The sequence below is a fragment of the Ailuropoda melanoleuca genome, chromosome 2 (genome assembly GCF_002007445.2).
Source record: "Ailuropoda melanoleuca isolate Jingjing chromosome 2, ASM200744v2, whole genome shotgun sequence".
In the NCBI taxonomy this organism is placed as follows: domain Eukaryota; kingdom Metazoa; phylum Chordata; class Mammalia; order Carnivora; family Ursidae; genus Ailuropoda; species Ailuropoda melanoleuca.
This window is the reverse complement of record NC_048219.1, coordinates 127,911,839-127,937,249: the sequence shown is the minus strand read 5'-3', so window position 1 is coordinate 127,937,249 and position 25,411 is coordinate 127,911,839. Positions and strand designations below refer to the sequence as shown.

The window sequence follows — 25,411 nt, the reverse complement described above, 5'->3', positions numbered from 1 at the left end:
TTGTGACCACCGCATACATCAGGAGACAGAATAATAGCAGTCTCCCTCGAACCCCTGGCGTGTCCCATGCCAAACATAGCCCCTCCCCCCCTCCAGAAGTCAGTTACTGCTTTCTTGACCTCCGTAGTAATAGCTCTGTTGCCTTTCTTTATGGTCTTATCACCTGTGTGTGCGTACCTAGCCACTGTACTTGAGTCTTGCACATCTTTTTGTGCCTTTTTAAGTCTCTTCAACCTCAGGTTCCCCCTGCAGCCCTTTCCTTTCCATATGGTATATCTGTTGAAGAACTCATCCATTTGACCTCTAATTTCCTACTGGCTGGATTTGGTGATTGCAACCTCATAGTTCAATTCAGCTTGTTCTTTTTCTTTTAGAGGGAAGTAGTGTTAACACCACTCTCTGGGCACCAGGGATACTTACTGCTGCTGGGTGGGTCATTGTTTCTAGGCCTTTTAGTGGACAGAGGATAACTGCATATAAAATATTTCATGAGTTCATACTGATACTTACAATTCAAAATCAGGTGACAGGGTTCTCCCTTAACCTCCTCTGTATTACCTTGATTTCACACGGAGGATTCTGGTTCTCCGGAACAGCGGGAGATGATAGGATTTGAATGTACCACAGTAACTCGTTAGCTCTCTGCCACATTGTACACAGAGTATTCTCAGTACTGCCACAATCTGAACACTGAACCACTCATTACAATAACTGAAAAGCAACGAAAACAACATCTTATTGGTATGCTGTTCCCGTTCTCCCTGCGATTTTTTTTGGTGGGGGGGGGTGCTTAGTGCAGGGAATGTTTATAGTTGAAAATTGGGCAAATGTAAACACTGATTAGCTTTAAGATGATATTTGGAGGAGGAATACTTTTAATTTTGTCAGGTGAGATGTTGATTTTATAGTTGTATTTAGAAAAAGTCCTTACTTGTGAGAGAATTTGTGGGTGAAATGATGTGACATCTGGGATTCTCATTAAAATACCTCAGGAAGAAAATGGGCAGAATAGAGGAAACGAGATGGCTTATTTTTGAAACTTGGTGGTACGATGGTGCTTAGAATTAAAACTGGGAGGTCAAAATAGGGTTTTTTATACTTTTCAGTTTCTATGTAATTTGAAATGTCTGTAATACACTTTTTAAAAATAAATTTTATAAACAGTGAAAAGACAGGCCATATGGTAGGAGAAGGTAATAAGGATTCAGTGGGGTGGGGGAGGGGTGGATATGAGTAAAGAACAGGTGATTGCATTCTCTGCCTGGTGGTCCAGTCTCAGCTTAGGGGCCTTGAAGCTAGGGAATTGGGTATCATCTTGAGTGAGAAGAGGGAGCTGAGATGTGAGGCTCTGTGGGAAACTAAGATTTAAGGGATGAGTCGCAGAAGAGGAAAACTCCATCCAAGGAAACTGAGAGGGTCCAAACCATAAAAGTAAGGATGCAGAGAGAGTGGAGCTTCTGAATCCCAAGCAGGGAGGAACCCAGGGGCAGAAGGGGGTCATCAGCACTGCCATGCAGCAGAACGAGCAAGTGAGCCCACCCTCAGCATTCTTAGAACCACCTGAATTGCTGTAGGCTCGGGGGTTCCTAGGCCGCAGGTCAATCAAATCAGAATCTCTGGGGTTGAGGCTTGAGAATCCACGTTTGGAAGAAGCTCCCTTACTGATCCAAAGAGCTATTTTGGTGGTGGACTGGATAGAGGAGAGGGAGGATGTGGAAGGAGCTGTGTAGATTGCTCTTTCTAGAAAGTTTTCTGTGAAGGATGAAGAGGGTAGATGTGGGAGGACTAGGGGCTGAGGCCAGTGGTAGTTGTTGAAAAAGCTGTCGCTTATAATGATGTAAGAGAGGTTTGTAAATATGGAGAACGTGAATGGTTTCCCAGCAAGATGACTGAGTAGTCAGCCTCCCCCTCCCCCGGAGATAGGATTTTTTGGTAAGAACTTGATTTTGATAGTTCAGGGAAAGCTTGGAAATCATCATTGTGGATTAGATATTCATTTTATTTGTTATTATTTTGAATTATGTATTAAAAGAGGAGAGGCTCCCATGTCTTTTCAGTGCCTTTGCTTCTCATGTTCCGACAGCGCTCTGTGCCCATCCCTGAGGAACAAGGAGGGAATGGGGTCTGCAGGGCTGACTAGGCACTTTTTTTCTTACTCAGCACTCCCTTGGCCCCTTTCCACCTTCTCTGTGTTCTCTCACGTTCAGGTGGGCACCGTCCTGTACACAGAGCCTCTAATCAATGTGGCCTGCTGTGGGGTGGTATTTCTCAGTGATTTGCTTTGTGACTATTGGAGGGATTCTTACATTTCATGATTTCATAATCAGTCTTCGCAGGGTGTGGAGAGAGAATCCTGTTCCTCCTGTTTTCCTCTGCCTTAGGGTCTTTGTTTTTTTTTTAATAACAGATTGGGTTCCTCATTTCTGCCCTGTGGGCTTTCTGCCTCAGAGTACTTGGGGCATCAGCCATTTCCTAGATTTCATTTTCCTCTCCCCATGTCGTAGAGCTCATTTATTTTTACTTTTAACTTGTCATTAATTTCTTATTCAGGCCAGTGAGTGTTTGGGTTGGGCGGGTGGTTTTTCAGTTACATCGGTTTTCTGGTCTCTTTTAGCCTGTGTGCAGAATCTTTCCCAGCCACATCTCCCCTTCTTGTTTTCTGTTGTGGTTACTTCAGTGCCAACCCGTTCAACTTGTACACTGACCCTGTGGACACAGTTCATTTTCTTTCTCATGATCGTATTTATACTTTTGATGGATATATTTAAATGAACAGCTGTGCATTTGTTGAGTCATACCACAATTATCTGATTCTGCTTTGGCTGCTCGACTGGCAAAAGCATATTTCAAGCGAAGTTGTGAGAGAATTCCATTAATCACATTCTAGTTGGGGGAGGGGAGGGGAGAAAGACCGACCACTAAGAAAATTCTTTCGGAAGATTGTTAATTAATTATTCCATTATTTTAGAGTAGGTTGATTTAGTTGCTCTTTGAGGTGTCACGTGAAGAAACTTTATAAAGATGCAAATAACTATAAAGGTTTAATGAAATCAGCCTTGTAGGCAAAATTCCCTGAGATCATTGATGTGTAGATAAAGTTCGTAGCTGGTGCTGGTCTATGTAAGTAGATAAAGAGGTCTTTTAAAAGTGTTCCTCTCTGTGAAGACCAGTGTTCTTGATCAAACATTTCTTGAACTCATTGGCAAAGTCTTTTGTTTTAAGCCTCCTGGACAGATAACATATGATACAGAAGATGTTACAACTTTCTTTTTGTTCAAATATATTAATCGCTAACTGTAACTCTGATTGAGTCTTTGGCTTCCACCAGCCAGATCTGTTTTTCTCTTGACACTTCCTTGGGGTTCTTTCTGAAGGTTATTAATAGGCATGGAAGCATGGCTTTCCAAATAGCATCAATAACTGTTAGAAGACTGGGGCTGGGAGGAGGAGATGATATGTCAATTTCTGACTTGTAGAAGATGTATTTTGAAGCTACAGAAGCTGTCTCCGAGGTCACTGGGGATGGCTCTGGGCAGATCAGCTGGTGTCTGCAACTAGAGATCCATGCAGTCCTTTCCAAATGGGATATTGTCCACCAGGGAGTTGTCTGGTATACTCGGAGTCTGCCAGCCGTCTTTTGGTTTGGCTGCTTCTCTTGGATGACACCCTTGAAAACTGAAATCCAAGTTACAAATGGTATCTTTTAATTTATCTCAAATACCTGGTTGCTACCATATTAAATTGATGAGGAGGAGCACTCCCCTCACCCTGTCATTTCCTCGCCAGCCTGTGTACAGTTCCTTAAACCTCACGTCCCTCTCCCCACCTAAACCCAAGTGTAGCATAGACTAAGAAGTTAATGTGTTTTAATTTATGTGGAGTGCCTAGTAGTGCCAGGCATGGTGACGTAGCGATGAGCTAGGTAGAATTTTTACTCTCCTGCTACTTATATTTCGATGTGTGGGGAAGGAGGAGTGGGAGAGGGGGAAACATAATAAAAATCAATGAACTAATAAATCAGCAACAGATTTCACAGTGTTAAGTGCTATCAAGAAGATATGGCAGGATAGGAGAAGGAAGGGAAGAATGAAGGGGGCGTAAACAGAAGGGAGAATGAACCACGAGAGCCTGTGGACTCTGGGAAACAAACTGAGGGCTTCAGAGGAGAGGTGCGTGGGGGATTGGGATAGGCCGGTGATGGGTATTAAGGAGGGCACATATTGCATGGTGCACTGGGTGTTATATGCAAATAATGAATCATGAAACATTGCATCAAAAACTGGGGATGTACTGTATGGTGACTAATATAACAAAATAAAAATTATTAAAAAAACCAAAAATGTAAAAACTTATTAAGAAAAAAAAAAAGAAGATATGGTGGGGTGATATAATGTAGGGGTGGGGGTGGGAAGACCTGAGGCAGGAATGGGCTTGAGTGTGTAGGTAGTGTGGATGAGAGGGAAGGCATTGGTCAAGCTAGTGTATAAAGGGTGAGTTGTTTTTTTGTTTGTTTGTTTTGTTTTAAATACCTCCACAGAAATATGCTCCAGTGTCTCCCATTTAAAAAAAAAAAAAAAAGAGGAGAGAGAGATATTTCCCTGGTGCTGACATCTTTTTTATTTCACCCCCCTCCTCCCCGCCCGCCTTTAAATTATTATAAGTTAATCATGTTAGTCTTAGAATTGGGACAGTTGTGTCAAATGGTAGGTGCCTGAAACACCATTTGTCTGGTACTGGGAGGGGTAGAAAAGTCTGCACTGTTAGGTGAAAGGGGAAATTTCAGGCATAGTTAGAAATGAGAAGACAGGGCCGAGGCAGCATCTGACTGAGGACTTAGGGAGAAAGTGGGATTTTAGGTGGACTCCATAGTTAGGCATCCATGAGTTATGGGGGTGGGGAATAACGGTCCTTCCTGCTACTAGGTTAAAAAAAAAAATTGTTCCAGGCACGGTTTGTGAACTGGAGGGAGAGGCATGAGCCCTGAGATGCTTAGGAGAATATAACAAAACAGCTGGGAGATGATGGGGTCCTATCAGTTGAAACAAAGCAAGAGAGCCACAGCTATTTGATACAGAGGGAATGAAGTGGAAAATGAGGGACAGTTTCCATCTAGTCAAGCGTGTCCAAATAAAACCTAGTCTTTAGATACCAGAAAGGCATGCAGTGGGTGCACAACATCAGAATCTCAGAAGCTTTGCTTAGTTATTATCTGTAGATTGGGTAGGGGTGCGGCAAAGTCAGTTTCATCCTGTATACAACAATTAGAATAAATTTACTGGGGATTCTTTGGTTCTTACATGCTGGCATCACTGAAACCTTTCACTTGTTTTCATTCAATTAAACCTCATCTCCCCTCCATCCCCACCCTTTACAGATTATATTGTTCTTTTCCCCTCCTTTCCAAGCCTTATCTTGGGTCCATCTGTCACAGCTGGAATGTTCGTAGTGTAACTCTTTCAGTCAAAACCCTTTCTTTCCCGAAATAATCTGTAATTGTTTCCTCTGACTACAGGATGAACTGCTCCAGGGGCGGGTTTCAGTTCTATAGGACTTGTCCAAGAAGCTATTTGTATTCATCTGTCGTGGAAGATCAATTACATGCTAATATTCTGAAAGTAACACCCCACCAGAAACCCTCCAGCAGCAGAGAAGTCTATATAAAACCAAGCTCTGGCAACTTACACATTGCCAGTTCAGACACAGCGTGGTGTTAAAAATATTTCACAGGTCATTTGTGAACTGGAGAAAAGACCCTGACTTATATGGTATGATGGCTTTGGTTTAGCCTTTTTTTTTTTTTTCAGCTGTAACTGACAGCTCATGTCTCTTTTCACCCCTTCCACAGGCCCAAGTAGTTTGGAGCAAGCTGCCCTTGGGTTATCTCTCTGCCTTTTGAGCATAGAAGAGACAGAATTGTTGATACATAATGGACGATTTTTGTCCTATTTGGAGGTGATTGTTTTAAGTATACCTTTCCTCAAAGTTTTATGTCTAGAATTTGTCTTACTAGACAGACACAAATGTGCCCGACTTACACTCATTTGTTTTTATTTTGAGATGTGAGCTACAAGAGGACTGGAGAGTGTGAAGGGGCATGGGAGGTACAAACCACGTGATGAACAATATCAGAGTGGCTTGGTTTTCCTTTCACATAAAGATCTTTTTTTCAGGGGTGGGGATATAATCTGAGGTTGCAGAGCATATGAAATTAATTTTGAGGCTAGAGAGATGGAATTGAGGGTATGACTGAGAGGTGGCCCAAGTAACTATGAGTAAAGATTATTTTCTAAGAGGAAAATGAAGGTGGTTAAAGCACAGAGTGTGTTGAAGCTTAGATAAAATGTTAAGGCTGACAAAAGCAGGTTGCTAAACTGTGGCTGGCTGGTCTAACGAAGGTTGTGAGTGGTGGTTGAATAAGACCTGAGCTCAGGTCAGATAGTCTTATGCTTCACCTCGTGTCCTTGAGCAAGTTACTTCTACCCACCCATTTTTTTATGTGTAGAATGGGATTAATGCAAGTATTATTTTAGAGTGTTCAGGGAGAGAGTGAAAGAGAAAATGCTTCTGATCTCTAAGCTGGTTCTGATCTCTAGTCTGGCTGGTTGGTAAGTGCCACTACTGCTGGGTGATAATGATTAATGTTGACAGATACCTAAGAAAAAACAGAATTACTCTTAATTCTTTTCCTTGCTTTGCCTTTCTTTACCTTTTATATTAAAGTGAATGAATTTGTTTTCCTTATGGAAAGCATAGCATAGAGAGATATAAAGAAGAAAACTGTGGAAAAGTAGTGACAACCCACATGTAGATGGTGCGAAAGTCATTCAAAATGGGGGGGAGGGAAGCTGTACAACCTGGTTTTTTTTTTTTTTTTTGAAGTTTTATTTATTTACTTTAGAGAGCATGCGTGAGCAGGGGGAGGGGCAGAGGAAGTGGGAGAGAGAATCCTCCAGCAGACTCCCCACTGAGTGTGGAGCCCAATGCAGGGCACTGTCCCAGGACCCTGAGATTATGACCTGAGATGAAATCAAGAGCTGGACGCCCAACCCAGGTACCTCCAACCTGGTCTTTTAAGATTCTTTCTAACTTGGAGATTGTTAGAAGTTGAATTGAGGAGAGTATCAAGAAAGTCCCTTTTGAATAAGTACTCAGTAAATCATGTGTTAAGCAAATGGACAAACCAAATGAAGTTAGGCTGTCCAGACAATGAACATTTTGTAGAATTTTCTGATGGGAAAGAATCTTAATTATCTTACAACTTTTCCTTTATCTCCAGCATTATAGATAAGAAGTTGTTATCTGTTCTTAAGTCTAGGTTTTAGAAATATCCTTTATTCTAATAGTGGATTATTGACTAGATTGCTTAATATGAGTTCCAAAAATTGGATATAGAAGTGTATTATACTCTTGATTATTCTGTAGCTACTCTTGATTATTCTTATATAATATCAATATTCTTATATAATTCTTATATAATATCAAAATGTTTTCTGATTTTTTGGGGGGGTAATATATTGCAGTGTATCTATGGTTTTTATCCAGCTGTAAAATCGTGATGAGCAAAAGAAGCGCCAAACTTGGTCTCAAGCCCACACATGTTAGAAACTGAGCTGAACGGTAGCTCTTTAACTGGAAGTCAGTCTGGTCTATAAATGGAGTTTAAAAAGTACCATGGGATTTGGAAAGCAGTTCTGTTCTGCCCTGGTGATATACCTTTTTGTATATCATGGGACTGTTCTGTGTCCCAAAAGAATAGTCCTGAGACATGGTGAGAGATGGTGCTGATTTAAAGAGGGTCCTTAGTTAAGATGGGAGGTCCATAACCCTTTTTCTGAATAGCTGTTTTCTTTGTGTCTGAAGGAAAGACAGATCAATTACTAGGGATGGAAGGCCTTATCCAAGAACAGAAAGGAGATAGTCTATACTAGAAGCAAGAATTTACACTCTGAACCCTTCAAATAATAGACTGTAATCCCCAGTAGCCTATGATTTTTCAGTTAGCCATTTGACCTTAGACCTTGCATGAGGATTTTGGTTCAACCTAAAGTAGATGAACAGTTGGGAACTTTTTTATCGTAGGTTTATGTCTCATTTAAGAAATATTTAATTGTGTGCATAAAGTATTATTCCTACATTCAAAAAAAATGTCTAATGCCTTCCTTGACCATTAGACTTGTCGACTTCTTTGGTGTTAGAGAAGTTAATGAGATTTCTAAACCTGTAGAACAGTAACATTTTTGTCATGTATCAGGTAAATGTGCATCTTAAAATATCAGGCGCCATCTGGTTATCTGACATGGCATGGTAGAAGCAGTGATCATTTAAAGAATAAGGCGGTGGTTTTCAAAATGTCCAGAATCCCGTGGACTCTCCATGACTTTTTCAGCAGTTCCACGAGGTCCTTCCTCCAATGACATATATGTGTGAGGCTGTATTTTCTATACGTACTGTAACCCCAGTGCAACATGGTGACAGATGTAATGCAGAATCATATATAAGAATCCAGTTGCTTTCTACTAAGCTAACCATATAAAGATTTACAAAAATGGGAAATAATGCCACTTTTCTTACTTCCTTTTTTTTGGAGAAAATAATAGTTTTTTTTTTTAATTTATAAAACACAGGGTAGTATGTTTATTGTTGTTTTAAAACAAATACAGTATTAAAAATTCTCCAGTTTTAATTTCTAATAGAGTAAATACTGATAGATATGGTGCACATTGACAAGCTGCTTAGAGTCCTCAATACTTTTTAAGAATATATAGTTATTCTGGGGGCTCCTGGGCGGCTCAGTCGTTAAGCGTCTGCCTTTGGCTCAGGGCGTGATCCCGGTGCTCTGGGATCGAGCCCCACGTCAGGCTCCTCCGCTGGGAGCCTGCTTCTTCCTCTCCCACTCCCCCTGCTTGTGCTCCCTCTCGCTGGCTGTCTCTCTCTCAAATAAACAAATAAAATCTTAAAAAAAAAAAAAAAAGAATATATAGTTATTCTGAGACCAAAACATGTGAAAACCACTGGAGAAAGGCATCCCTGAACTATTGATTTAGTGCTAGTCTTTTTTCCCACTACCAGTCCCTCTTTTTTGTCAACCTATATCTGAAACTTCTTAGACAAAAACACTTGAGAGCGGGATAGTTGAAAATTTACCTTTAAAAACAGTATTTTCATTTTAAGCATATTTTAAAATTGGTAATAGATCCTTGGGGCTTCAACTTGGGACTTTAGCACATTGATTTTTTTATAATTAAAATATGACCAGGAATTTTATTCCAGAACATTCTCCTTTCTATGTTCTTTTCCCCCTTCCCTTTTGGAGGTACCATTTTTAATAGCTGAATTAACTGGTCAGCAGAGACTCTGCAGACACTGAACAAAATGGCAACCAGTAGTGATGCTGACATATTTTTCCAGAGACTTTTTTGGCGGATTTGAATTATCCTATAAACAGACTAGTTTGCGGGACTGAACTTATCACTTTTTTTTCCTGTTTTCCATTTATGAGCCTAAATCAATGTTTTAATTTTGCTTGCATGATAGTAATCTGTTAAAATGTCTTTTAGGGCATGGGCTTTTGTTGGCTTTGTGACAGGAAAAATATCAGTGGTGATTGTCTTTTAGTTGTGTTGTTTTTTTTTTTCCAGTAGTGAAAGGATTCTTGATTTTAAAGCTTGAAGCTTACTAACTGCTGACTTTTATTAGCACCTGAACTAAATTATAGAGATTAAAGTCACAGAGATGATAAATATTTTAATCCTCCAGTTTCTTTGCAGGTGTGTATGTGCTTGTGTGTTGGGCCGTGGGAGTGATTGCTAATTCTTTAGAAATTAAACTTAAATTGAGCTGATTAATTCGGGGAAAATTTGAATTTAACAGTATTAAATGTGCACCTACTTGGTAGCGATTAATCAAATAGACTATAGAGCTGGCTACCATGGAATCTACAGTCTAGTGAGGAGGCATATATTCAAAAGCACACACAGGTATGAGTACATAATTATTAATTATGATAAGTGCTATGAATGAAAATGAACAGAGTGGTAGATGAGCGTGTAATGAGGGCATGTGAGGGTTTAGGTGAGGACGGTCTAGAAGAAAGTGGTCTTGGAGACTTGAAGGATGAATAGGGATTAGCCAGGTGGGATGGTGAACAAAGGGCCTCGTCTTGTGGAGTGTCATGTATCCAAAGCTGGGAAGCTGGCTGGTAAGAGTGCCTGGGAGAATGGATGTTTAGGGACTGCTTGTGAGAACCAAGGGAAAGGTGCCTGGTTGGCAGTGAGTGTCCAGAGGTGAGTGGAAGGCTTGCCTGGGCTTATTGTGCCTTACCAAGGTTCTGGCCCTGGCCTATCCCTCCACCGTTTTTGGGTTTCTCCACCCTCTTTAACTCCTCTGTCTAGGCTGCCTATGACCTGGCCTGGCTTTTTCCTTCACCTCTGAAATATGTCGTCAAGCCATAGGACACCACACTTCCCCTAGCCACAGGACCTCTGTGGAAGCTGAGAAGCTGGGAAGCTGTGCCTTTTTCGTTAAATGCCATCCTCCACCACAGGGTGCTACCCACCCCAACACACACACACACACACACACACTCGAACGTATGCTCACACACTCTTACCTCTCTCTGGTACCTTCTACCCATCTTTTGGCTTCCTATTTAGATATAACCTTCCTGGGGAAGCTCTTCTACACTCCAGAAAACCTCAGTTATTTTGTTAGTGGTCTTTTTTAACCATGTGTCTTTATAACTGACACTTAATTTGGTTTTTAAGTATATAATCGTTTGGATGATTATTTGATTACCACCATAGGTCTTGTAAGGTCCAGGATAGTAAGGACCACATCTGTGTATCTTATCATTTTAAGTTTTTTTTTTTTTTTAAGATTTTATTCATTTATTTGAGAGAGCAAGCAAGAGAGAGAGCACAAGCAGGGGGAGCAGGAGAGGGAGAAGCAGGGCTCAATCCCAGGGCCTTCAGATAATGACCTGAGCCGAGGGCAGATGCTTAACTGACTGAGCCACCCAGGTGCCCCTCATTTTAAGTTTCTAATGTCTTTTACATTGTAGATTCTTAATAGTTGTTGAAGGAAGGAAGGAAAGAAGAACTGGGAATTCAGGGATAAGAATAAGGTAGTCCAGTGGTTTTCAAAGGCTTTTGATGACATATCCCATCAGTTAAAAAGTTTTTAAAGCATGTACCCTTAATATGTATGTTGGTTATAAGTTTCAAATAAAATAAAAACTATGTATGATAAAACATACAACAGAAATTTAAAAAAAGATTGAAGATGAAATATTTAAGGTGTTGTTAGTGGTGATGACGTATTATCATTAATGAGAACCTCAAGTCATTCAGGATGTTTATTGTTTATGATACTAGATGCAAATCCATTTTTTAAGTATTTTTTAAAAGATTTTATTTTTCTTGAGAGAGAGAGAGAGCAGTGGAGAGGGGCAGAGGGACAAGCAGACTCCCTGCTGAGTACAGAGCCCAACTTGGGGCTTGATCCCAGGACCCTAAGATCATGACCTGAGTTGAAATCAAGAGTCAGACACTTAACTGAGCCACCCAGGCGCCCCAGTGTTTTTTTTTTTTTAAGATTTTTTTATTTATTTGAGAGAGAGATAGTGAGCAGGGGGAGGGGCAGAGGGAAAGGGGGAGAGAGAGAGAGAGACAGACAGACAGACAGACAGACTCCATGCTGAGTGTAGAGCCCATCGAGGGGCTTGATCCCATGACCCACGAGATCATGACCTGAGCTGAAATCATGAGTTGGCTGTTCAGCCAATCCAGCCACTCACATGCCCTTCAAGTATTTTTTAATTTTGAGTTTGGGGACCCTGTGTCTTGTCAGATGGAAGTGAATGTTAACTGCTTTTTTTTTTTTGCCCCCTAATAAAGTGATTGACAAAGAACCACTAGGATCAGAGATACCAGCTCCACCATTTTCTTATTCTTTCTGGTGCTTTCATTAATAATATATTCAATCTGTGTTTTTTTTTTTTAATGGTTTTAGAACACTTGGAATTTAGGGAAGGCTTGTTTCATAACATTCTTAAATTGACCCTCAAAAGTATAGTACGTGGCTGTACTCTAAGCAAACCATTTCTACCTTTTTAGTAATTCCCACTCTTTCTGGAAGACTCTTTTTGAACTAGACTGTCATAGGAATGGAGACACACCAAATGAAGGCTCAAGTTACTTACTGCTCTATTAGATTAAAAATTTTTTTATAAGATGCAAATTTTGGTACATACAGTCACTGACTTACGATGGTTCGACTTAATGTTTCTGACTTTACCATGGTGTGAAAGTGATAAATGTTCAATAGGAACTGTACTTCAAATTTTGGTCTTTGGATCTTTGGGTCCTTTCCTGGGTTAGCGATATGTGGTACGCTCTTCTCTCCCGACACTGGGCGGGGGCAGCGAGCTGCCACTCTTAGTCAGCCCTGGCATCAGGAGGCTGAACAACCGATACGCCGACCACCATTCTGTCCCCAGACAACCATTCTGTGTTTCACTTTCAGTACAGCATTCAGTTTATCACATGAGATTTTCAACACTTTATGATGAAACAGTCCTTGCGTTAGATGATTTTGCCCAACTGTAGGCTAATGTAAGTGTTCTGAGCACATTTAAGGTAGGCTAGGCTGGGCTGTGATGTTTGGTAGGGTAGGTGTATTAAATGCATTTTCAGCTTACAATATTTTCAACTTCTGTTGGGTTTATCAGGATGTGACCCCATCATAAGCAGAGGAAGATTTGTATTTTCATCCCGTAAGTCAGCAAATTTTCTTGCATGACCCTAGGATGCATGTACCTCTTTCAGAGGCAGGTGGGCTAGTACTCAAGACTGACATAGACAAAATAATGGATTTCAGGTGGTGTTAGACCAGTGCTGCGGGCTTGAAATCACTGGCTGGCGGGGGGGGGGGGGGTGGGGGCGGCGGGGAGGTTGTTTCACTAAGTGTTTGTCGTTTGAGGGAGGTCATGAATGACAGGAGGAGGGAAGTGAGTCGGAGAGGGGTGGGTAGGGCAGTTGAGGCAGAGGGAACCAGCAGTGTGCTATGTTCAAAGTCATGGAGACAAGATGATGATGGAGGAGTCAGTATCTGGTTGTGACGACACTGGCACACCACAGATCAGGGGCAAGCCGTAGAAAGATCTATGTGAACATGGACATAATTGTATAATAACAGCTGTCAAAGGGGTCACTCAAGTTTCATGTGCTTTAAAGAATATAAAAGGAAGGTACATAAAACTCTCCTTTACTTCTCTTCCTTATGTTGTTATTAGAGAAGGGATAGACTGAAATGTAATTATGGGCAAATTGAAATGAGGGTGGTAAGATAAGATGGTTATGTGGAGTATGAACAATCCGACCACCAACCAAAAAATTTGATTTTAAGATCAGTCTGGAGGTGTCCACTCCAGGGGAGCTGGGGTGGCTCAGTCGGTTAAGTGTCTGACTCTTGATTTCAGCTCAGGTCATGATCTCAGGGTCATGAGATTGAGCCCTTTGTTGGGCTCGGCGCTGGGTGTGGAGCCTGCTTAAGATTCTCTTTCTTCCTTTCCCTCTGCCCCTCCCCCTGCTCTCAAAAAAAAAAAAAAATGGTGTCGGCTCCAAACAGATTAGATAGCAAAAGGGTTTTGCTCTTTGCTTTAGAGCTGGAGGTGTAAGATAGTACACTAACCTGTGCATTAAAGAACTTTACCAGTTTTCTTCTTTATTTACCATCCAGAAAATCACAACTAGTCAAAGCTTTAATTTGTAAAAATCATTTCTGGTAATAAAGAATTAGTATAACCAAACTTACCATATGCCCAAAATTTTGCAGGAATTATTTAAATGGAAAAGTTTTTTGTTGTAGTCCTTTGACTTAGAAAAATTGAGCTTTTTGCTAATGTAGTTTCAGGGCAATATCAGCTCGAAATTTATATCAGGGAACTACTTTCTCTCATTTGTATAGTTTGATATATTACAAACTTACACGATTTCTTCCTGTCTTGATTGTATGTAACCTTTGTTAAATTTGAGGTTTGTATAAGAATGCATTGCTTTGCCATAGATGAGGGATAAGTTGTAGGTATTTTTGTTTTGTTTTATTTTTGGGGTTTTGTTGTTGGTGGTCCCCTTTTTGGCTGTGTGATGATTCTCCACTTATAATTCTTTTAAAGGAGAAATAAAGTTCAAACACAGTAATTCGGCTTGAATTATTCAGTCACTTAATCTTTAACATCATGTTACAACAGTTTATTCATGCTTCTCAGAGTTTTTAAATTTAGTGCCAATTTTGCATTTCATAGGCTAAGATAAAATTCGAACTTAAAATTCTTTGAGAATGCTTAGCCTTATAGCTGAGAATTTTTCATGTCCCTATTGAGTTCTCTGTAAGAGGGTAGTTACCTTAGAGTGGCCACCAGTAGGAGGTAAATCTGTTTAACTCCTCAAGATGATTTGTTTAGATCTATGTAGAGGGTATATGTTTAAATTTAGCAAGAAATAAGGCGACATATGTGAGGGGGATTCGTAAGAAAGGCCTTGAATGGCAGTTTGAAGATAGTAGGCTTAATTTGTCATCCTATAGTTAAATTTTTTGTTTTACGTTTATCTCTTATTTTTCCTCCACAGTTGTACAATGGTAGATGGAGTGATGATTCTTCCTGTGCTAATGATGATTGCTTTCCCTTCCCCTAGTATGGAAGGTAAGTGGCTCACAGCTATTTGGAGTAGGGTAAGTTTTGGGGTATTGTTTGGCTCTCTGTAAACTAGTTTGTTCTTAATCCTATCATACTTAAAACTCCTCCATTCTCCCCCTTTGGTAAGACTTTATTTTTTTAAAGTTATGTTTTCAGTTGACAGCAAAAATGAGAAGAAGGTGTAGAGAGTTCTCATACCCCCACACATGCAGACCCTCCCGCATTACCAACATCCTGCACCAAAGTGGTGCATTTGTTGTAATTGGCATCATTATCACCCACATCCATGGTTTGCATTAGGGTTCACTCTTGGTGTTATGCATTCTGTCAGTTTGGACAGATGTATAATGACATGTATCCACCATTATAGTGTCATACAGAGTATCTCATTGTCCTAAAAATCCTCTGTGCTCCACCTGTCCATCCCTTCCCTCCACCCTCCTTGCCACCAGCAACTACTGATCTTTTTACTGCCTCCATAGTCTGTGTTTCCAAGAAAGACATATAATTGGAATCATGCAGTATGTAGTCTTTTTGAATTGGCTTCTTTCATTTATTAATAGGCACTTAAGGTTTCTCCATGTCTTTTCATGGGTTGATAGCTCATTTCTTTTAGCACTGAATAATATTTCATTGTCTGGATGCACCACAATTTACCCATTGACTTCTTGAAGGGACATACCAGATGCTTCCAGGCTTTGGCATTTATGAATAAAGTGGCTCTAAACATCCATGTGCAGGTTGTGTGTGGACATAAGTTTTCAGCTCCCTTGGGTAAACACTAAGGCTTGTGATTACTGGATTTTATAGTAGAGTAGGTTTAGTTCTGTAAGAAACCTCTCAGTCGTCTTCCACAGTGGCTGTACCATTTGCATTTCCACCAAACAGTGAATGAGAACTCCTGTTGCTCCACATCCTTCCCAGCATGTGCTGTTGTCAGTGTTCTGGGTGTTGGCCACTCTAACAGGTGTGTAGTGCTGTCTCCTTGTTGGTATAATTCGCGTTTTCCTGATGACATCTGATGCAGAGCATCTTTTCGTATGCTTATTTGCCATCTGTATATCTTCTTCGGTGAGGTGTCTGTTAAGACCTTTGGCCCATTTTTTAATCAGGTTGTTGTGCTTGCTTATTTTTGAGTTTTAAGAGATCTTGGTATATTTTGAAGAACCGTCCTTTATCACATGTGTCTTTCGCATATAATTTCTCCCATTCTGTGACATGCCTTTTCATTCTCTTTCGTTGTCTTTCACAAACCAGAAGTTTTTAATTTTAATGAAGGTCCAGCTTATTAATTATTTCTTTCATGGATTGTGCCTCTGAAGAGTTGCTGCCGTACCCAAGGTCATCCGGGCTTTCTCCTATGCTATCTAATAATATTACATGATGTAATGTTATGTAATGGGCTTTACATTAAGTTTCTGTTGGACAGTGCTTGTTGTCACCAATTTAGGTATCCACAGTCTAGATTCTGCTCCAAGCAATATTGTTAAAAACAATTCAATAATGCTGCAGTCTTTTAGTGCCAAGAAGATATAACATAAGGATCCCATGTGGTAAGTTTAAAAGAATTGGAGGTCTTTAAACCAGAGCAGAGGTTGGGTCCTAAGTTGCAGGAATTAATAAGAATTGAGTTGGAAAAATTTGATGGGTTAATAGTAGTTCTTACCTGGGGGATATTTTCGTCCCCAAGGAACATTTGACAATATCTGGAGACGCAACAGGCAAGTTTCTAGGATTTTTCCCTCTCTGTGTAATTGCTGAACACTATGATAACTAGAAAAAAAAAATCTACAGAATGTGGTGGAATTATTCCCTTCCCTAGGTATAGTAGCAGTTATGTTTGGTAGTAAGCAGTTCCTTTTGGTTTCATTTGATACCATGGATGGAACTGTGGTTGTGGGCATGATTAAAAAGAAAGAGAGTGGAAGACAATTTGAGGTGGAAATGCGGTATGAATAGATGGAGAAGTCGAGAAAGAATGGAGAACAGAGAAGGGGAAAAGGGCGTTTATGAATCAATATTAGCAACTGTGCCATTGGTTGTTTTTTCCTGCTTTTAGCTCTTAAGCTGCCCAAAGAGTCCAGCAAATGACCCTTTAATGTCACAGTGAAGATACGTAATGAATCAAGTCCGTCTGGCTCAAGTGGAAATGGATTGCAACTAAAGTTTTACTATTTAATATACCACCACTACTAGGATGTTTACAAGGAAGGAAAAGGACACATCATCCCTTAGTTTGCAGTAGCTTTTTTTTTTTCCTCTTCAACCAGAATATCTAGGGAGTGCTACAGCCTAGAATGCTCTAATCATAATAACAGTTGCCTTAGTCCCGTCTTCCCTCCATGACTCAACTCCTTATTAACTGTCAATAGCATATTCTATGAAAAGACTCTTTGTTTTTGTATATTTGCTAGGAATTAAAAAAACACACTGAGAACCCCTAATTGTAATGCACTCTAATATATTCAACATTAGTCATAAAGCAAATGTTAAGTATAAAATACTTAACCAAAAGAAGGAAACAATAGGGCAGTTAACTAAAATCTTTATACTAGCCCCATACATTGTCTAGTGCAGACCTTTAGACTACCAAGGTTAAAAGGAAATAGACCCATGTTTGATGTTTGCAGAGTAGCTATGGCACCTTATTGATTGTGCTTTAGTGAAGCTAGATGGCATTACTGGGGCATAAATAAGAAAGTCACAGAGATTTTGTTCCAATGTATTTTGTTAGGTACTGTACTCTTTTTAGTTCATTGTGGGGGGGAGCAAGCAAAACTTCTTCCCCTTTGTCTCCCTAATTATTCCCAAGTGTCTTCTTAAATATTGGTTAGAAATAGTGTTAGCACTTCCAATAATAGGTCCCAAACATTGGTTTTGGTGGCGTTTGGTTAGTATGAGTGTACTTCAGAACATTTCTCAGGTTGCATGGAATCCTAAATACTCCAGGGCAAAAAAGACCAAATAAGTTTGGAAAATACTGCTTACTGTAAGTACCTCTTTGATGCTTATAGGTAGTATTTATTGAGTGGCTAATATGTGCCAAATGTTGGGTGGGTTTATATGCATTATTTCCCATAATCCTCATGATTACCGCAATAAGATAGGTTTTTGGGGGACATGCCTTTGAATTGTTTACAGCTCTTGCTTAAGGTTACACAGCCAACAAAAGGTATAATGTACTTTAAGAAATGGTGTTCAAGAGCTTCAGTCATTATGAGTCTTCAGAATTTGGCTTTTTTTTTTTGTCCCTTCAATTAGCTACATCCACATTCACATTATATCTGGTGCATGCTAGAATCCAGCTCAGTCCAGTCTGTTTGAGAGCTGAGATGAGAGCTTGTAATAGCAAATGATCAGGCTCCTTCACCTGGGTTTGTGTTTTTTCTTTCTCATCTCATACCAATATTCATTTTTCATGTTCATTATATATACAACTCTAGCTACAGGAAGAGTTTTATTTGCTCTTACCGAGAAGAGCACTTGAGTCCTAATTATCCGTATATCCTTCCTTTCCCTTCCCATTAATAAAACTAATCGTACTCTAATACTGCTATTACGCCACTGGGGAGAAGTCCATTTTTGTTCCAGAACCTCCATGTTTGGCTTTCCCTTTGTCCCTGAGAGCATTTGCAGGTGACATCTATGACACAAATACTTAAAATGGAATATTGCTTCAGAAATATTTCTAAGCTAAGATGACCCACATTTTATCAAATTTGCGAGCCATAGTTAGATTTTATTATAGCAACAAGAGCTGGACTTTTGCGGAGTTTTGTTGCAAGAGGTTTTGGCCTGTCCTAGAGAGGATTGCGAAGTTCTAAATTATTTTGTGGGCTGGCTTGATTTTACTGTTTCCAAAGCCATCACCACTCAGACTTTCCAGCCCAGTTACCCAATGAGGGAAGGAAGGGGATAACGTCAATAGACTTTTTGTTAGGGTCCACAAAGGTGCCCCTCTTTGCCACTGTGGGAGAAGAATAGAATAAGCCTTTCTTTGAATTTCTCATTATTGAAGATTCAGGAAGTTCTTGATGGGGTGAATGAATGTACGAGAAATGTCTCTATTAAATTTGTTGCTCTCATTTCTCATTACTCTAATTTACCCCTTTTGTTCAGAATAAAATCTTTTTCACTGACACATCATCAAATGAGAGACTTTTTGGGGAGAGAGACGAGATATAGTGAGCTATTTGCCACTCACCACTAGGACCCAAACTGTAAATATCTTATGGGAGCTGCACACTTTTAAGATACTGCTTCTTTGTTGTCAGATTTTCTTATCGAGCAGAATGATGGTGTATTAGTTGATGTAAGATGAGCTATGACAAAGCTTCCTTTGAGCTTGTAGTTCTTGGGAAATGTTTGTTTCGGCTGTGGGTAGTTCAAGTAAAGCCACATCCAATTTTTTCCCCCCAGTGGACATTTAAAAACATTCACATTCAGTGCATTTATATGAGAGGAAGGTAGTAGCAGGAGAGTGTGGAGAGGGCTCTAAAAATGCAATCTAAGTCAAATATTGAACAGATGTGAAAACAAATCTGAGACCCAAGCTCGTGAGATGATTCCCTTGTGGTCAACAGTGAGAGGGCAGCACGGTAGCTTCTGGGGTTCTCTTTTATGAAGACAGGTCTCAAGAATGAGAAGATGAGTGCCGTCACCTCTTGATGGAAAAGCTAGTGAAGCAGGAGATTGGTAGGTGTGTCCTCTGTGCGGCTTTTGCTCTTGCAAAGAAAGAAACACCCAGGAAAACAAGACACAATAAAGAATTACTTTGTAGCTCCCCAAACACTATTAACCCGCCTCGGAACTTCCTTCTGCAGCCCAGCATGACCTCAGGCAAGCTTCCACAGATAATGATTATACGGATAGTCATAATTACTCAGAACTCCTGTCAATTCCAAGATCCTGTAAGACACAGGGCGGAGTGGCTTTCAAACTTTTCCCTGTGACTCACAGTAAGAAACATTTTACAGTTGGACCCAGTGCATCTACATTTAGAAACATTTTAGAGTAGGACCCACACACATCTAAAACAAAAAAACTCATGAAAAAAAACAGCAGTTACTCTTACTATGTTTAATGCACTTCCATTTCTTCTCTCTCTCTCTCTTTTTTTCCCATTCTATTTGGATCTATTTTATTTAAAAAGAAAGAAAGAGGCCTTGTCTTCAACCACTAAATCAATTTCCCTACCCAGGAATGGGTCATGACCCACGATTTGAAAAGGGCGACTCCAGTCTGCCCCCGAGAGCTTGCTACCCCCAGGTGAAACTGCTCTGCGTGTTCTGCAACAGAGCTGGCCCGGAGCCTTTTATTTTTTCACAAGTTCACGAAGCCTGACCATCCTCTCTGTCTGAGCCAGTGGTTTGACTGGAAGAGGGAAGTTTACATTCGTGTCTCCTCAGCCTCGGTCATAACACTGGAACAGCTGCTGCCTGATTCTAATCAGCTGAATCGGAGCTCCGCAGACCAAGGGGTTTTCCTAGATCCACGGTGATGCGGCATCTAATTCTTTGTTATGGGTGAGAGCAGAGCACGGACTTTCTGAGGATATGACACTGGGGGATGTGGGAAGGAGAGGAGGAATAAGAGGAAGAATGAACACTGTCTTGGCAAGGAGGTGGTAAAAGTCACCTGAAATAGAACAAAACAAACAAAACCCCCACCTCTGCCTGTAACCCAAATGGTGATTTGGAATGGGGTGGCTTCTTTGTTTATGTTGCTGCATTTATTTTGTCTTCTAAATGCCACTAGCTGCACCAAGCCTGTTTGGATGGACCCGTTCAGGAGAGTCGTAAAGTAGAGAATAGAGAGGAAAAAACAAAGATGCCCACAGTCCAGCTGGGAATCAGAGTCATCTGCTGTGTACTCCCCATGGCCATGCCAGGTCACACAGGGACGGCTTGTCTTTATCTTTAACACCACGTCCTAGTCCATAGGCTTCACGGCGGCAGTTTTGCAAAGCATTAGGGTGATTTTTGGTAGGTAAATGATGTTGCTAGTTGAAGAGTGTCTTTGGAAGGGTAAGCTCTTGGCTGTGCACTGGAATCAGGCCTTTCTCAGGAGAGGGGCAAAGGCAAACGCTGTCATGAGCCATCTTCTTCCTCTTTCTTGTGTGTCCACGTGTGTGTGTTACCTCACCTGTCGGGCTGTTTCTGCAGCAGCACAATGGAGACAGCGGTAGGCTGGTTGTGAGGAGTTTGTGGGGGATGTGCGCAAAGCGAGCCCTGGAGTGGAGGGGCCCGGACCTGGCGGTGTTCATTTTATCCCCAGCGTCCACGACAGCGCCTGGCATGTAGTTGGTGCTCAGTGAATATTTGACAAATGGATGAATAAATAATGTTTGCCACAATTACAGTTCTTATCATAAAAAAGATACTTATATAAGAGGGACTGATCTGGGCTGAGGAGGTGATAAGAGCACATCTTTCAAAGAATTTATTTGGACTTTGGGAAAAGAGAATCAGTTGCAGTACAATCTTACAGTCTTTGATAAGTTAGCACGAGTACACCGGAAGGCACAGATGATGTCAGCGTAACTAGAAGTGGTTCCTGCTGGCAAGGAGTCACAGTGTAGTTGCAGGAGGCAAAGGTTATAGCCCAGCACTGGGGATATCAACAGGAAGGGCCTCCGTATCACACTGGGCTGGGATTGGAGACGGCATTCCTGGGAGCTGGGGTTTGGCAGGCTCGACAGGTGCTGGAGCAGCAAAGGAAGGACTGAGAAGGACTTCTTGCCTAGGGAAGGGCCTTGCCCAGAGAAGTTGTGGGAGTGGGGAATGGACAACACCACCTGGGCAGTCCCAGCATGGCCCGGGCAGTCTTGAGAAGGGATCTGGGTTGGGAGTAGAGGTCCTGCTGGCCTGGCAGGGCCTGGGGTCCTGAGCTCGTTGTCTCCCATCCGGAGGGCAGTGTGGGCTATTGAAAGGTTACGGAGGACCAATTTGTGTGTTTTCAGAGAGTTGCATGGGGGACGTGGATCACAGGGCATGGCGACGTGAGAGGTGAACGAATGAGGAAAGACAGTCCTGCCGTGTTGGTGTTGCAGGGGGCAGGCCCGCATGCTGTAGTTTTGGGAGGTCTCCCAACTACAGCCACTTCATGGTGGCGAGCAAAACAGAAACAGAACCTTAGTTCAAAGAGGGGATCTTTATTATTATTATTTGCAGATAACAGTCACTGGAGGGGCACACAATAAGCTAATAATAATGCCACTGCTACTTTTATTATGAAAACAGAAGCCTGAGCTGCTGACTTTTCTAGCAACTTTTGCAGGACATTTAAATCCCTCTCGCCGGCCCTTTGTTCCTGTGTTGCCATGGAGTGTCAATAACCCGGCTCAGAATAACCCAGGCAGTGACATGCGAGGTGCAGCTTGCTCGTTGGCGTGGTGGCTGGCCAGGTTATACTGTTTTCATTGCTCCCGTCTTGGGAGGAGCACTGGGCAGCTGGTTGCCCTGGCAGCTGGGGAAGGTGTATGTCTCTTGGCTGCCTGGAGTTTGAAATGCAACCCAGACTTGCTTGCCTACTGAGCATGTGCGGCTCCCGATGGAGCTGATAGCAACTGAAAATAGACCACTGTGCACCTGTCCCTTGTACACCAGCCCTGGGCCGACTGCCATTTGGGACGGGGGGTGGGGGTGCTCAACTTGGTGGATAGGTGAGGGGCTTCTGGGTTTTAATGGTTCTGAGGAAGATCTTGGATACCTTTGGCCCTGGCTTCAGTGGACAATAAAGCAGCAGCCTCTCCTGAGCAGTTCCCTTTGGCACTTCTGCGGTTAGTGGGTGGTCACAGTGGCTGCATACGTACAGTACGTGCCGAAGACTCCATACAGTTCTCTCTGCTTGGCCGGACTGTGGTCCAGTAGACTGAGGGTATACGTTTTCTCTTTGAGTTAATAGCTTTCCTGAAAAACTCCTGGAAGGTAGCCATCTGTGGTTGATACTGCCTCAGCTTTCGGACGGGGAGACATTGGCTTAAACTGTTTTGTTTGACTTTCTGCCTGTTCTTTAATCACCCACGATTGTCAGTAGATCACTTCTACAAGGTGTCTCCTTACCGGATTCTTCTTTCTCAGCAGTCCATATGTGGGCAGAATAGAATTGCAGCAGGTTACAGCGCTGTCTGCTCCCCTTTGGGACTCCTTCCATTTCCTTCTGGGCTTTCTTCTCTTCAGTGGGCTGGCCATTGTTGGGCACGGCTGGCATGCCAGTGTGGATGGAAGCGGGCTCTGGAAGGAAATGCTTCTGAAATGACTGGTGGTATTAAAGCTACTATTTAAAAGTGACCCTTCGTAGATACTTGGGTTATCTTTAGGCTGCCAGCGCTCTGCGACTACAGCAGCCAGTGGCACTCGGTGGAAACTCGGGCCTGTTGCTTTCGCCTTCGTTTGTGTTTAGATATTCTTGCTCCCCAGCCAGTGGCCTCGTGACACATCTCCGATTTAGCTGCCTTTCTTCTGCCAAGGTTCGAGATGATTGTGGAAGCTGGGAGTGGTGTGCTGTGCCACAGAGATTATCGGGGGGGGGGGGGCGGGGGGAAGGGAACAAGGGTTTGAAAAGCCGGTTCTGGTTCACAGCACTCTCAGAAAATGCTTTTGGTTTCTCCCTTGAGTGTAGGCACCTGGAGCCTTTCTGTGGGCTCTGGGGTAAAAAAAAGAATAAGCTCAAAATGACCCAGACGCAACTATGTCATGGTGACTGTAGGACCCTTCAGTCCATGACTAATAAGCCAATCTTCTTAAGTGTTGGATTTGGGAATTGGTGAATTCTTGTGGACCATATTAATTAGACTGATAAGGGAAGGAAGATATACAAAGCAAAGATCAAGTTAAAGGCTGGAATGCAGATGCACAAGGCATGTATTCATGTGATTGAAGGCAGGGGATTCTTCTCGTAATTAACCTTGCATGGTGTTCAGGGCCTGGTAGGCCCTTAGGACATGAATTGGGAAATTAGGGGATAGGGAAGTAGCACTATCAGAGGCTTGATCAGTGCCCCAGTTTTTCACTCCTAGATATCTTAATCTCTTGGATTTCGTCCAGGCTGGGAGCAAATAGTCTAGAGAGCACCTTATTCCCTCTGTGCTTTTTTCTGGGGTGGGGTAGAGTACGGAGCTAGAGAGGAGGAATTTAAGTAATTCTGGACATTTTTACCTTTGGCTTTGGATGCTGCAATGCCTAGAGGCTGTCGTTCTAAGGCCGTTGTCCAACGAATTGTAGCCCTGCCCATCTTCTGAAGGATTTATCTCTGTGATTTGAAAGCTTCCAGAAAGGGTATGGGGGTGTGGTGGTGGTTTGCTGCTGGTAAGTAGAGCAAAGATTGGCAATCTTGAAGATCCGGTTACTGGTAGGGCACAGAAGGGCAGATAGAGGGGGGCGCCTTGCGCTGAAGCCACCGTGTAGTTCCTTCTCCATTGTCCCATGCCAGGTAGAGCCATTGGTTAAGGTTTCCTAACACCAGAATTTTCCATACAGAGCGTGGCTAGGAAACCCTCACTGGAGCAAGCCATGCACTCCCTCGTTAGCTGGTGGAACGGTGAGAGACAACCCACATGGGTCAGGCACACCTCTTCCCCCACTGTGAACGGAGCTTCCAGCCTCAGCCTTGGACAGATGGGACTACATCACTGGTTCTCTTCAAACCTAAACCAGGAATGGCTTCCTTGAAATGTTTATTATAATTTACCGGGTCTTTTTCTCTTCACCCTCAGGCTGTGGTACTCTCTGTTACTCTTCCTGTAAGTGGAGCTTCACTCAGACCCGGGCACTGCCAGTATATGGGGTGGGGATACTTTCTGGTCTTTAAAAGAATTCCTTAGTAGGTAATTTCCATTAGGCTTTGTCATCATTTATTTCTCTGAAGCAGAGTGTCAAGAAGTTTGAAGACATGATGAAGAAAGGGGTCATTATTTTCCCCCTGTTAAAGAGTTGCTTCATAGGCAGGGTGCAAGTGTTAAAGCTATGTCTTTGCTACATTCTGGGAATCATAAAAAAGCACGGAAAAGACAGACCAATATTGTCTTAGGTCAGTACCCCACAGTGTTCTTTAACTTGTTAGTCACTTAAACACAGACCAAGTTTTTGGCTTTGAAATCGAAGGTGTGGCTGCTGCAATAGGGCTTAATTTACAGGGATTATTTCAGAGACAAGGAGTCAGCCCAGACACAAAATAAACAGATGGCACTTTTTTTTCCCCCTCTCAGCTTCAGCAGTTCAAATGCAGGATGACTTGGGAATCCTTATCACCTTCAGCAAAGCAAGAAGGGGAAAATGATGTAATTCACTCTTCCCCACTCCTTGCTGAAAACGCCATTACTTTCACCGAGAGGAGAAAAATGGCAGCAAATACCGGGGGCATCTTTTTCACTGCTGAGCGGGCAAGTCCTGCATGACTCCCCTCATGTGGCTGGAGTCGGGGCGCTGAAGATGTGTCGATCATTCTGATCACCTTCGCATCATAGTAGCCGAAAGTCCTCACATCAGCTATCCAAGGAAGGACCCTCCATAAAAGCCCTGCTGTTCTATTAATGTATTAAATAATTCCTTGTTTTAGGGGCGCTTGTATTTTACCTCTTTCTTCTAACAGACAAACAGGCAAACAGAACACCTACTGTACCACCACAAGTATTAATTTTCTACACTTGTAAGCCGGAGTAGGTGAACAGATGTGACGCTATGGCGAGCTCCTCTAGGAAGAAGTGGTTTGCACAGA

The 25,411-nt window shown here is 42.0% G+C and overlaps 1 protein-coding gene across 7 annotated transcripts in view; it reads left to right on the top strand.

The window, feature by feature from the left end:
* The window catches only part of ACVR1 (activin A receptor type 1), an 83,326-nt gene that overhangs the window by 41,544 nt on the left and 16,371 nt on the right, over nt 1–25,411 (top strand). For 6 of the 7 annotated variants that reach the window (XM_034654592.1, XM_034654596.1, XM_034654598.1 and 3 more), the window contains one exon: nt 14,628–14,701. In XM_034654592.1, coding sequence (XP_034510483.1) covers nt 14,628–14,701 — 74 coding nt within the window. Of the gene's footprint in view, nt 1–5,551; nt 5,766–14,627; nt 14,702–25,411 lie in introns of those variants that run through there. The other variant, XM_034654597.1, reaches the window with a different exon arrangement.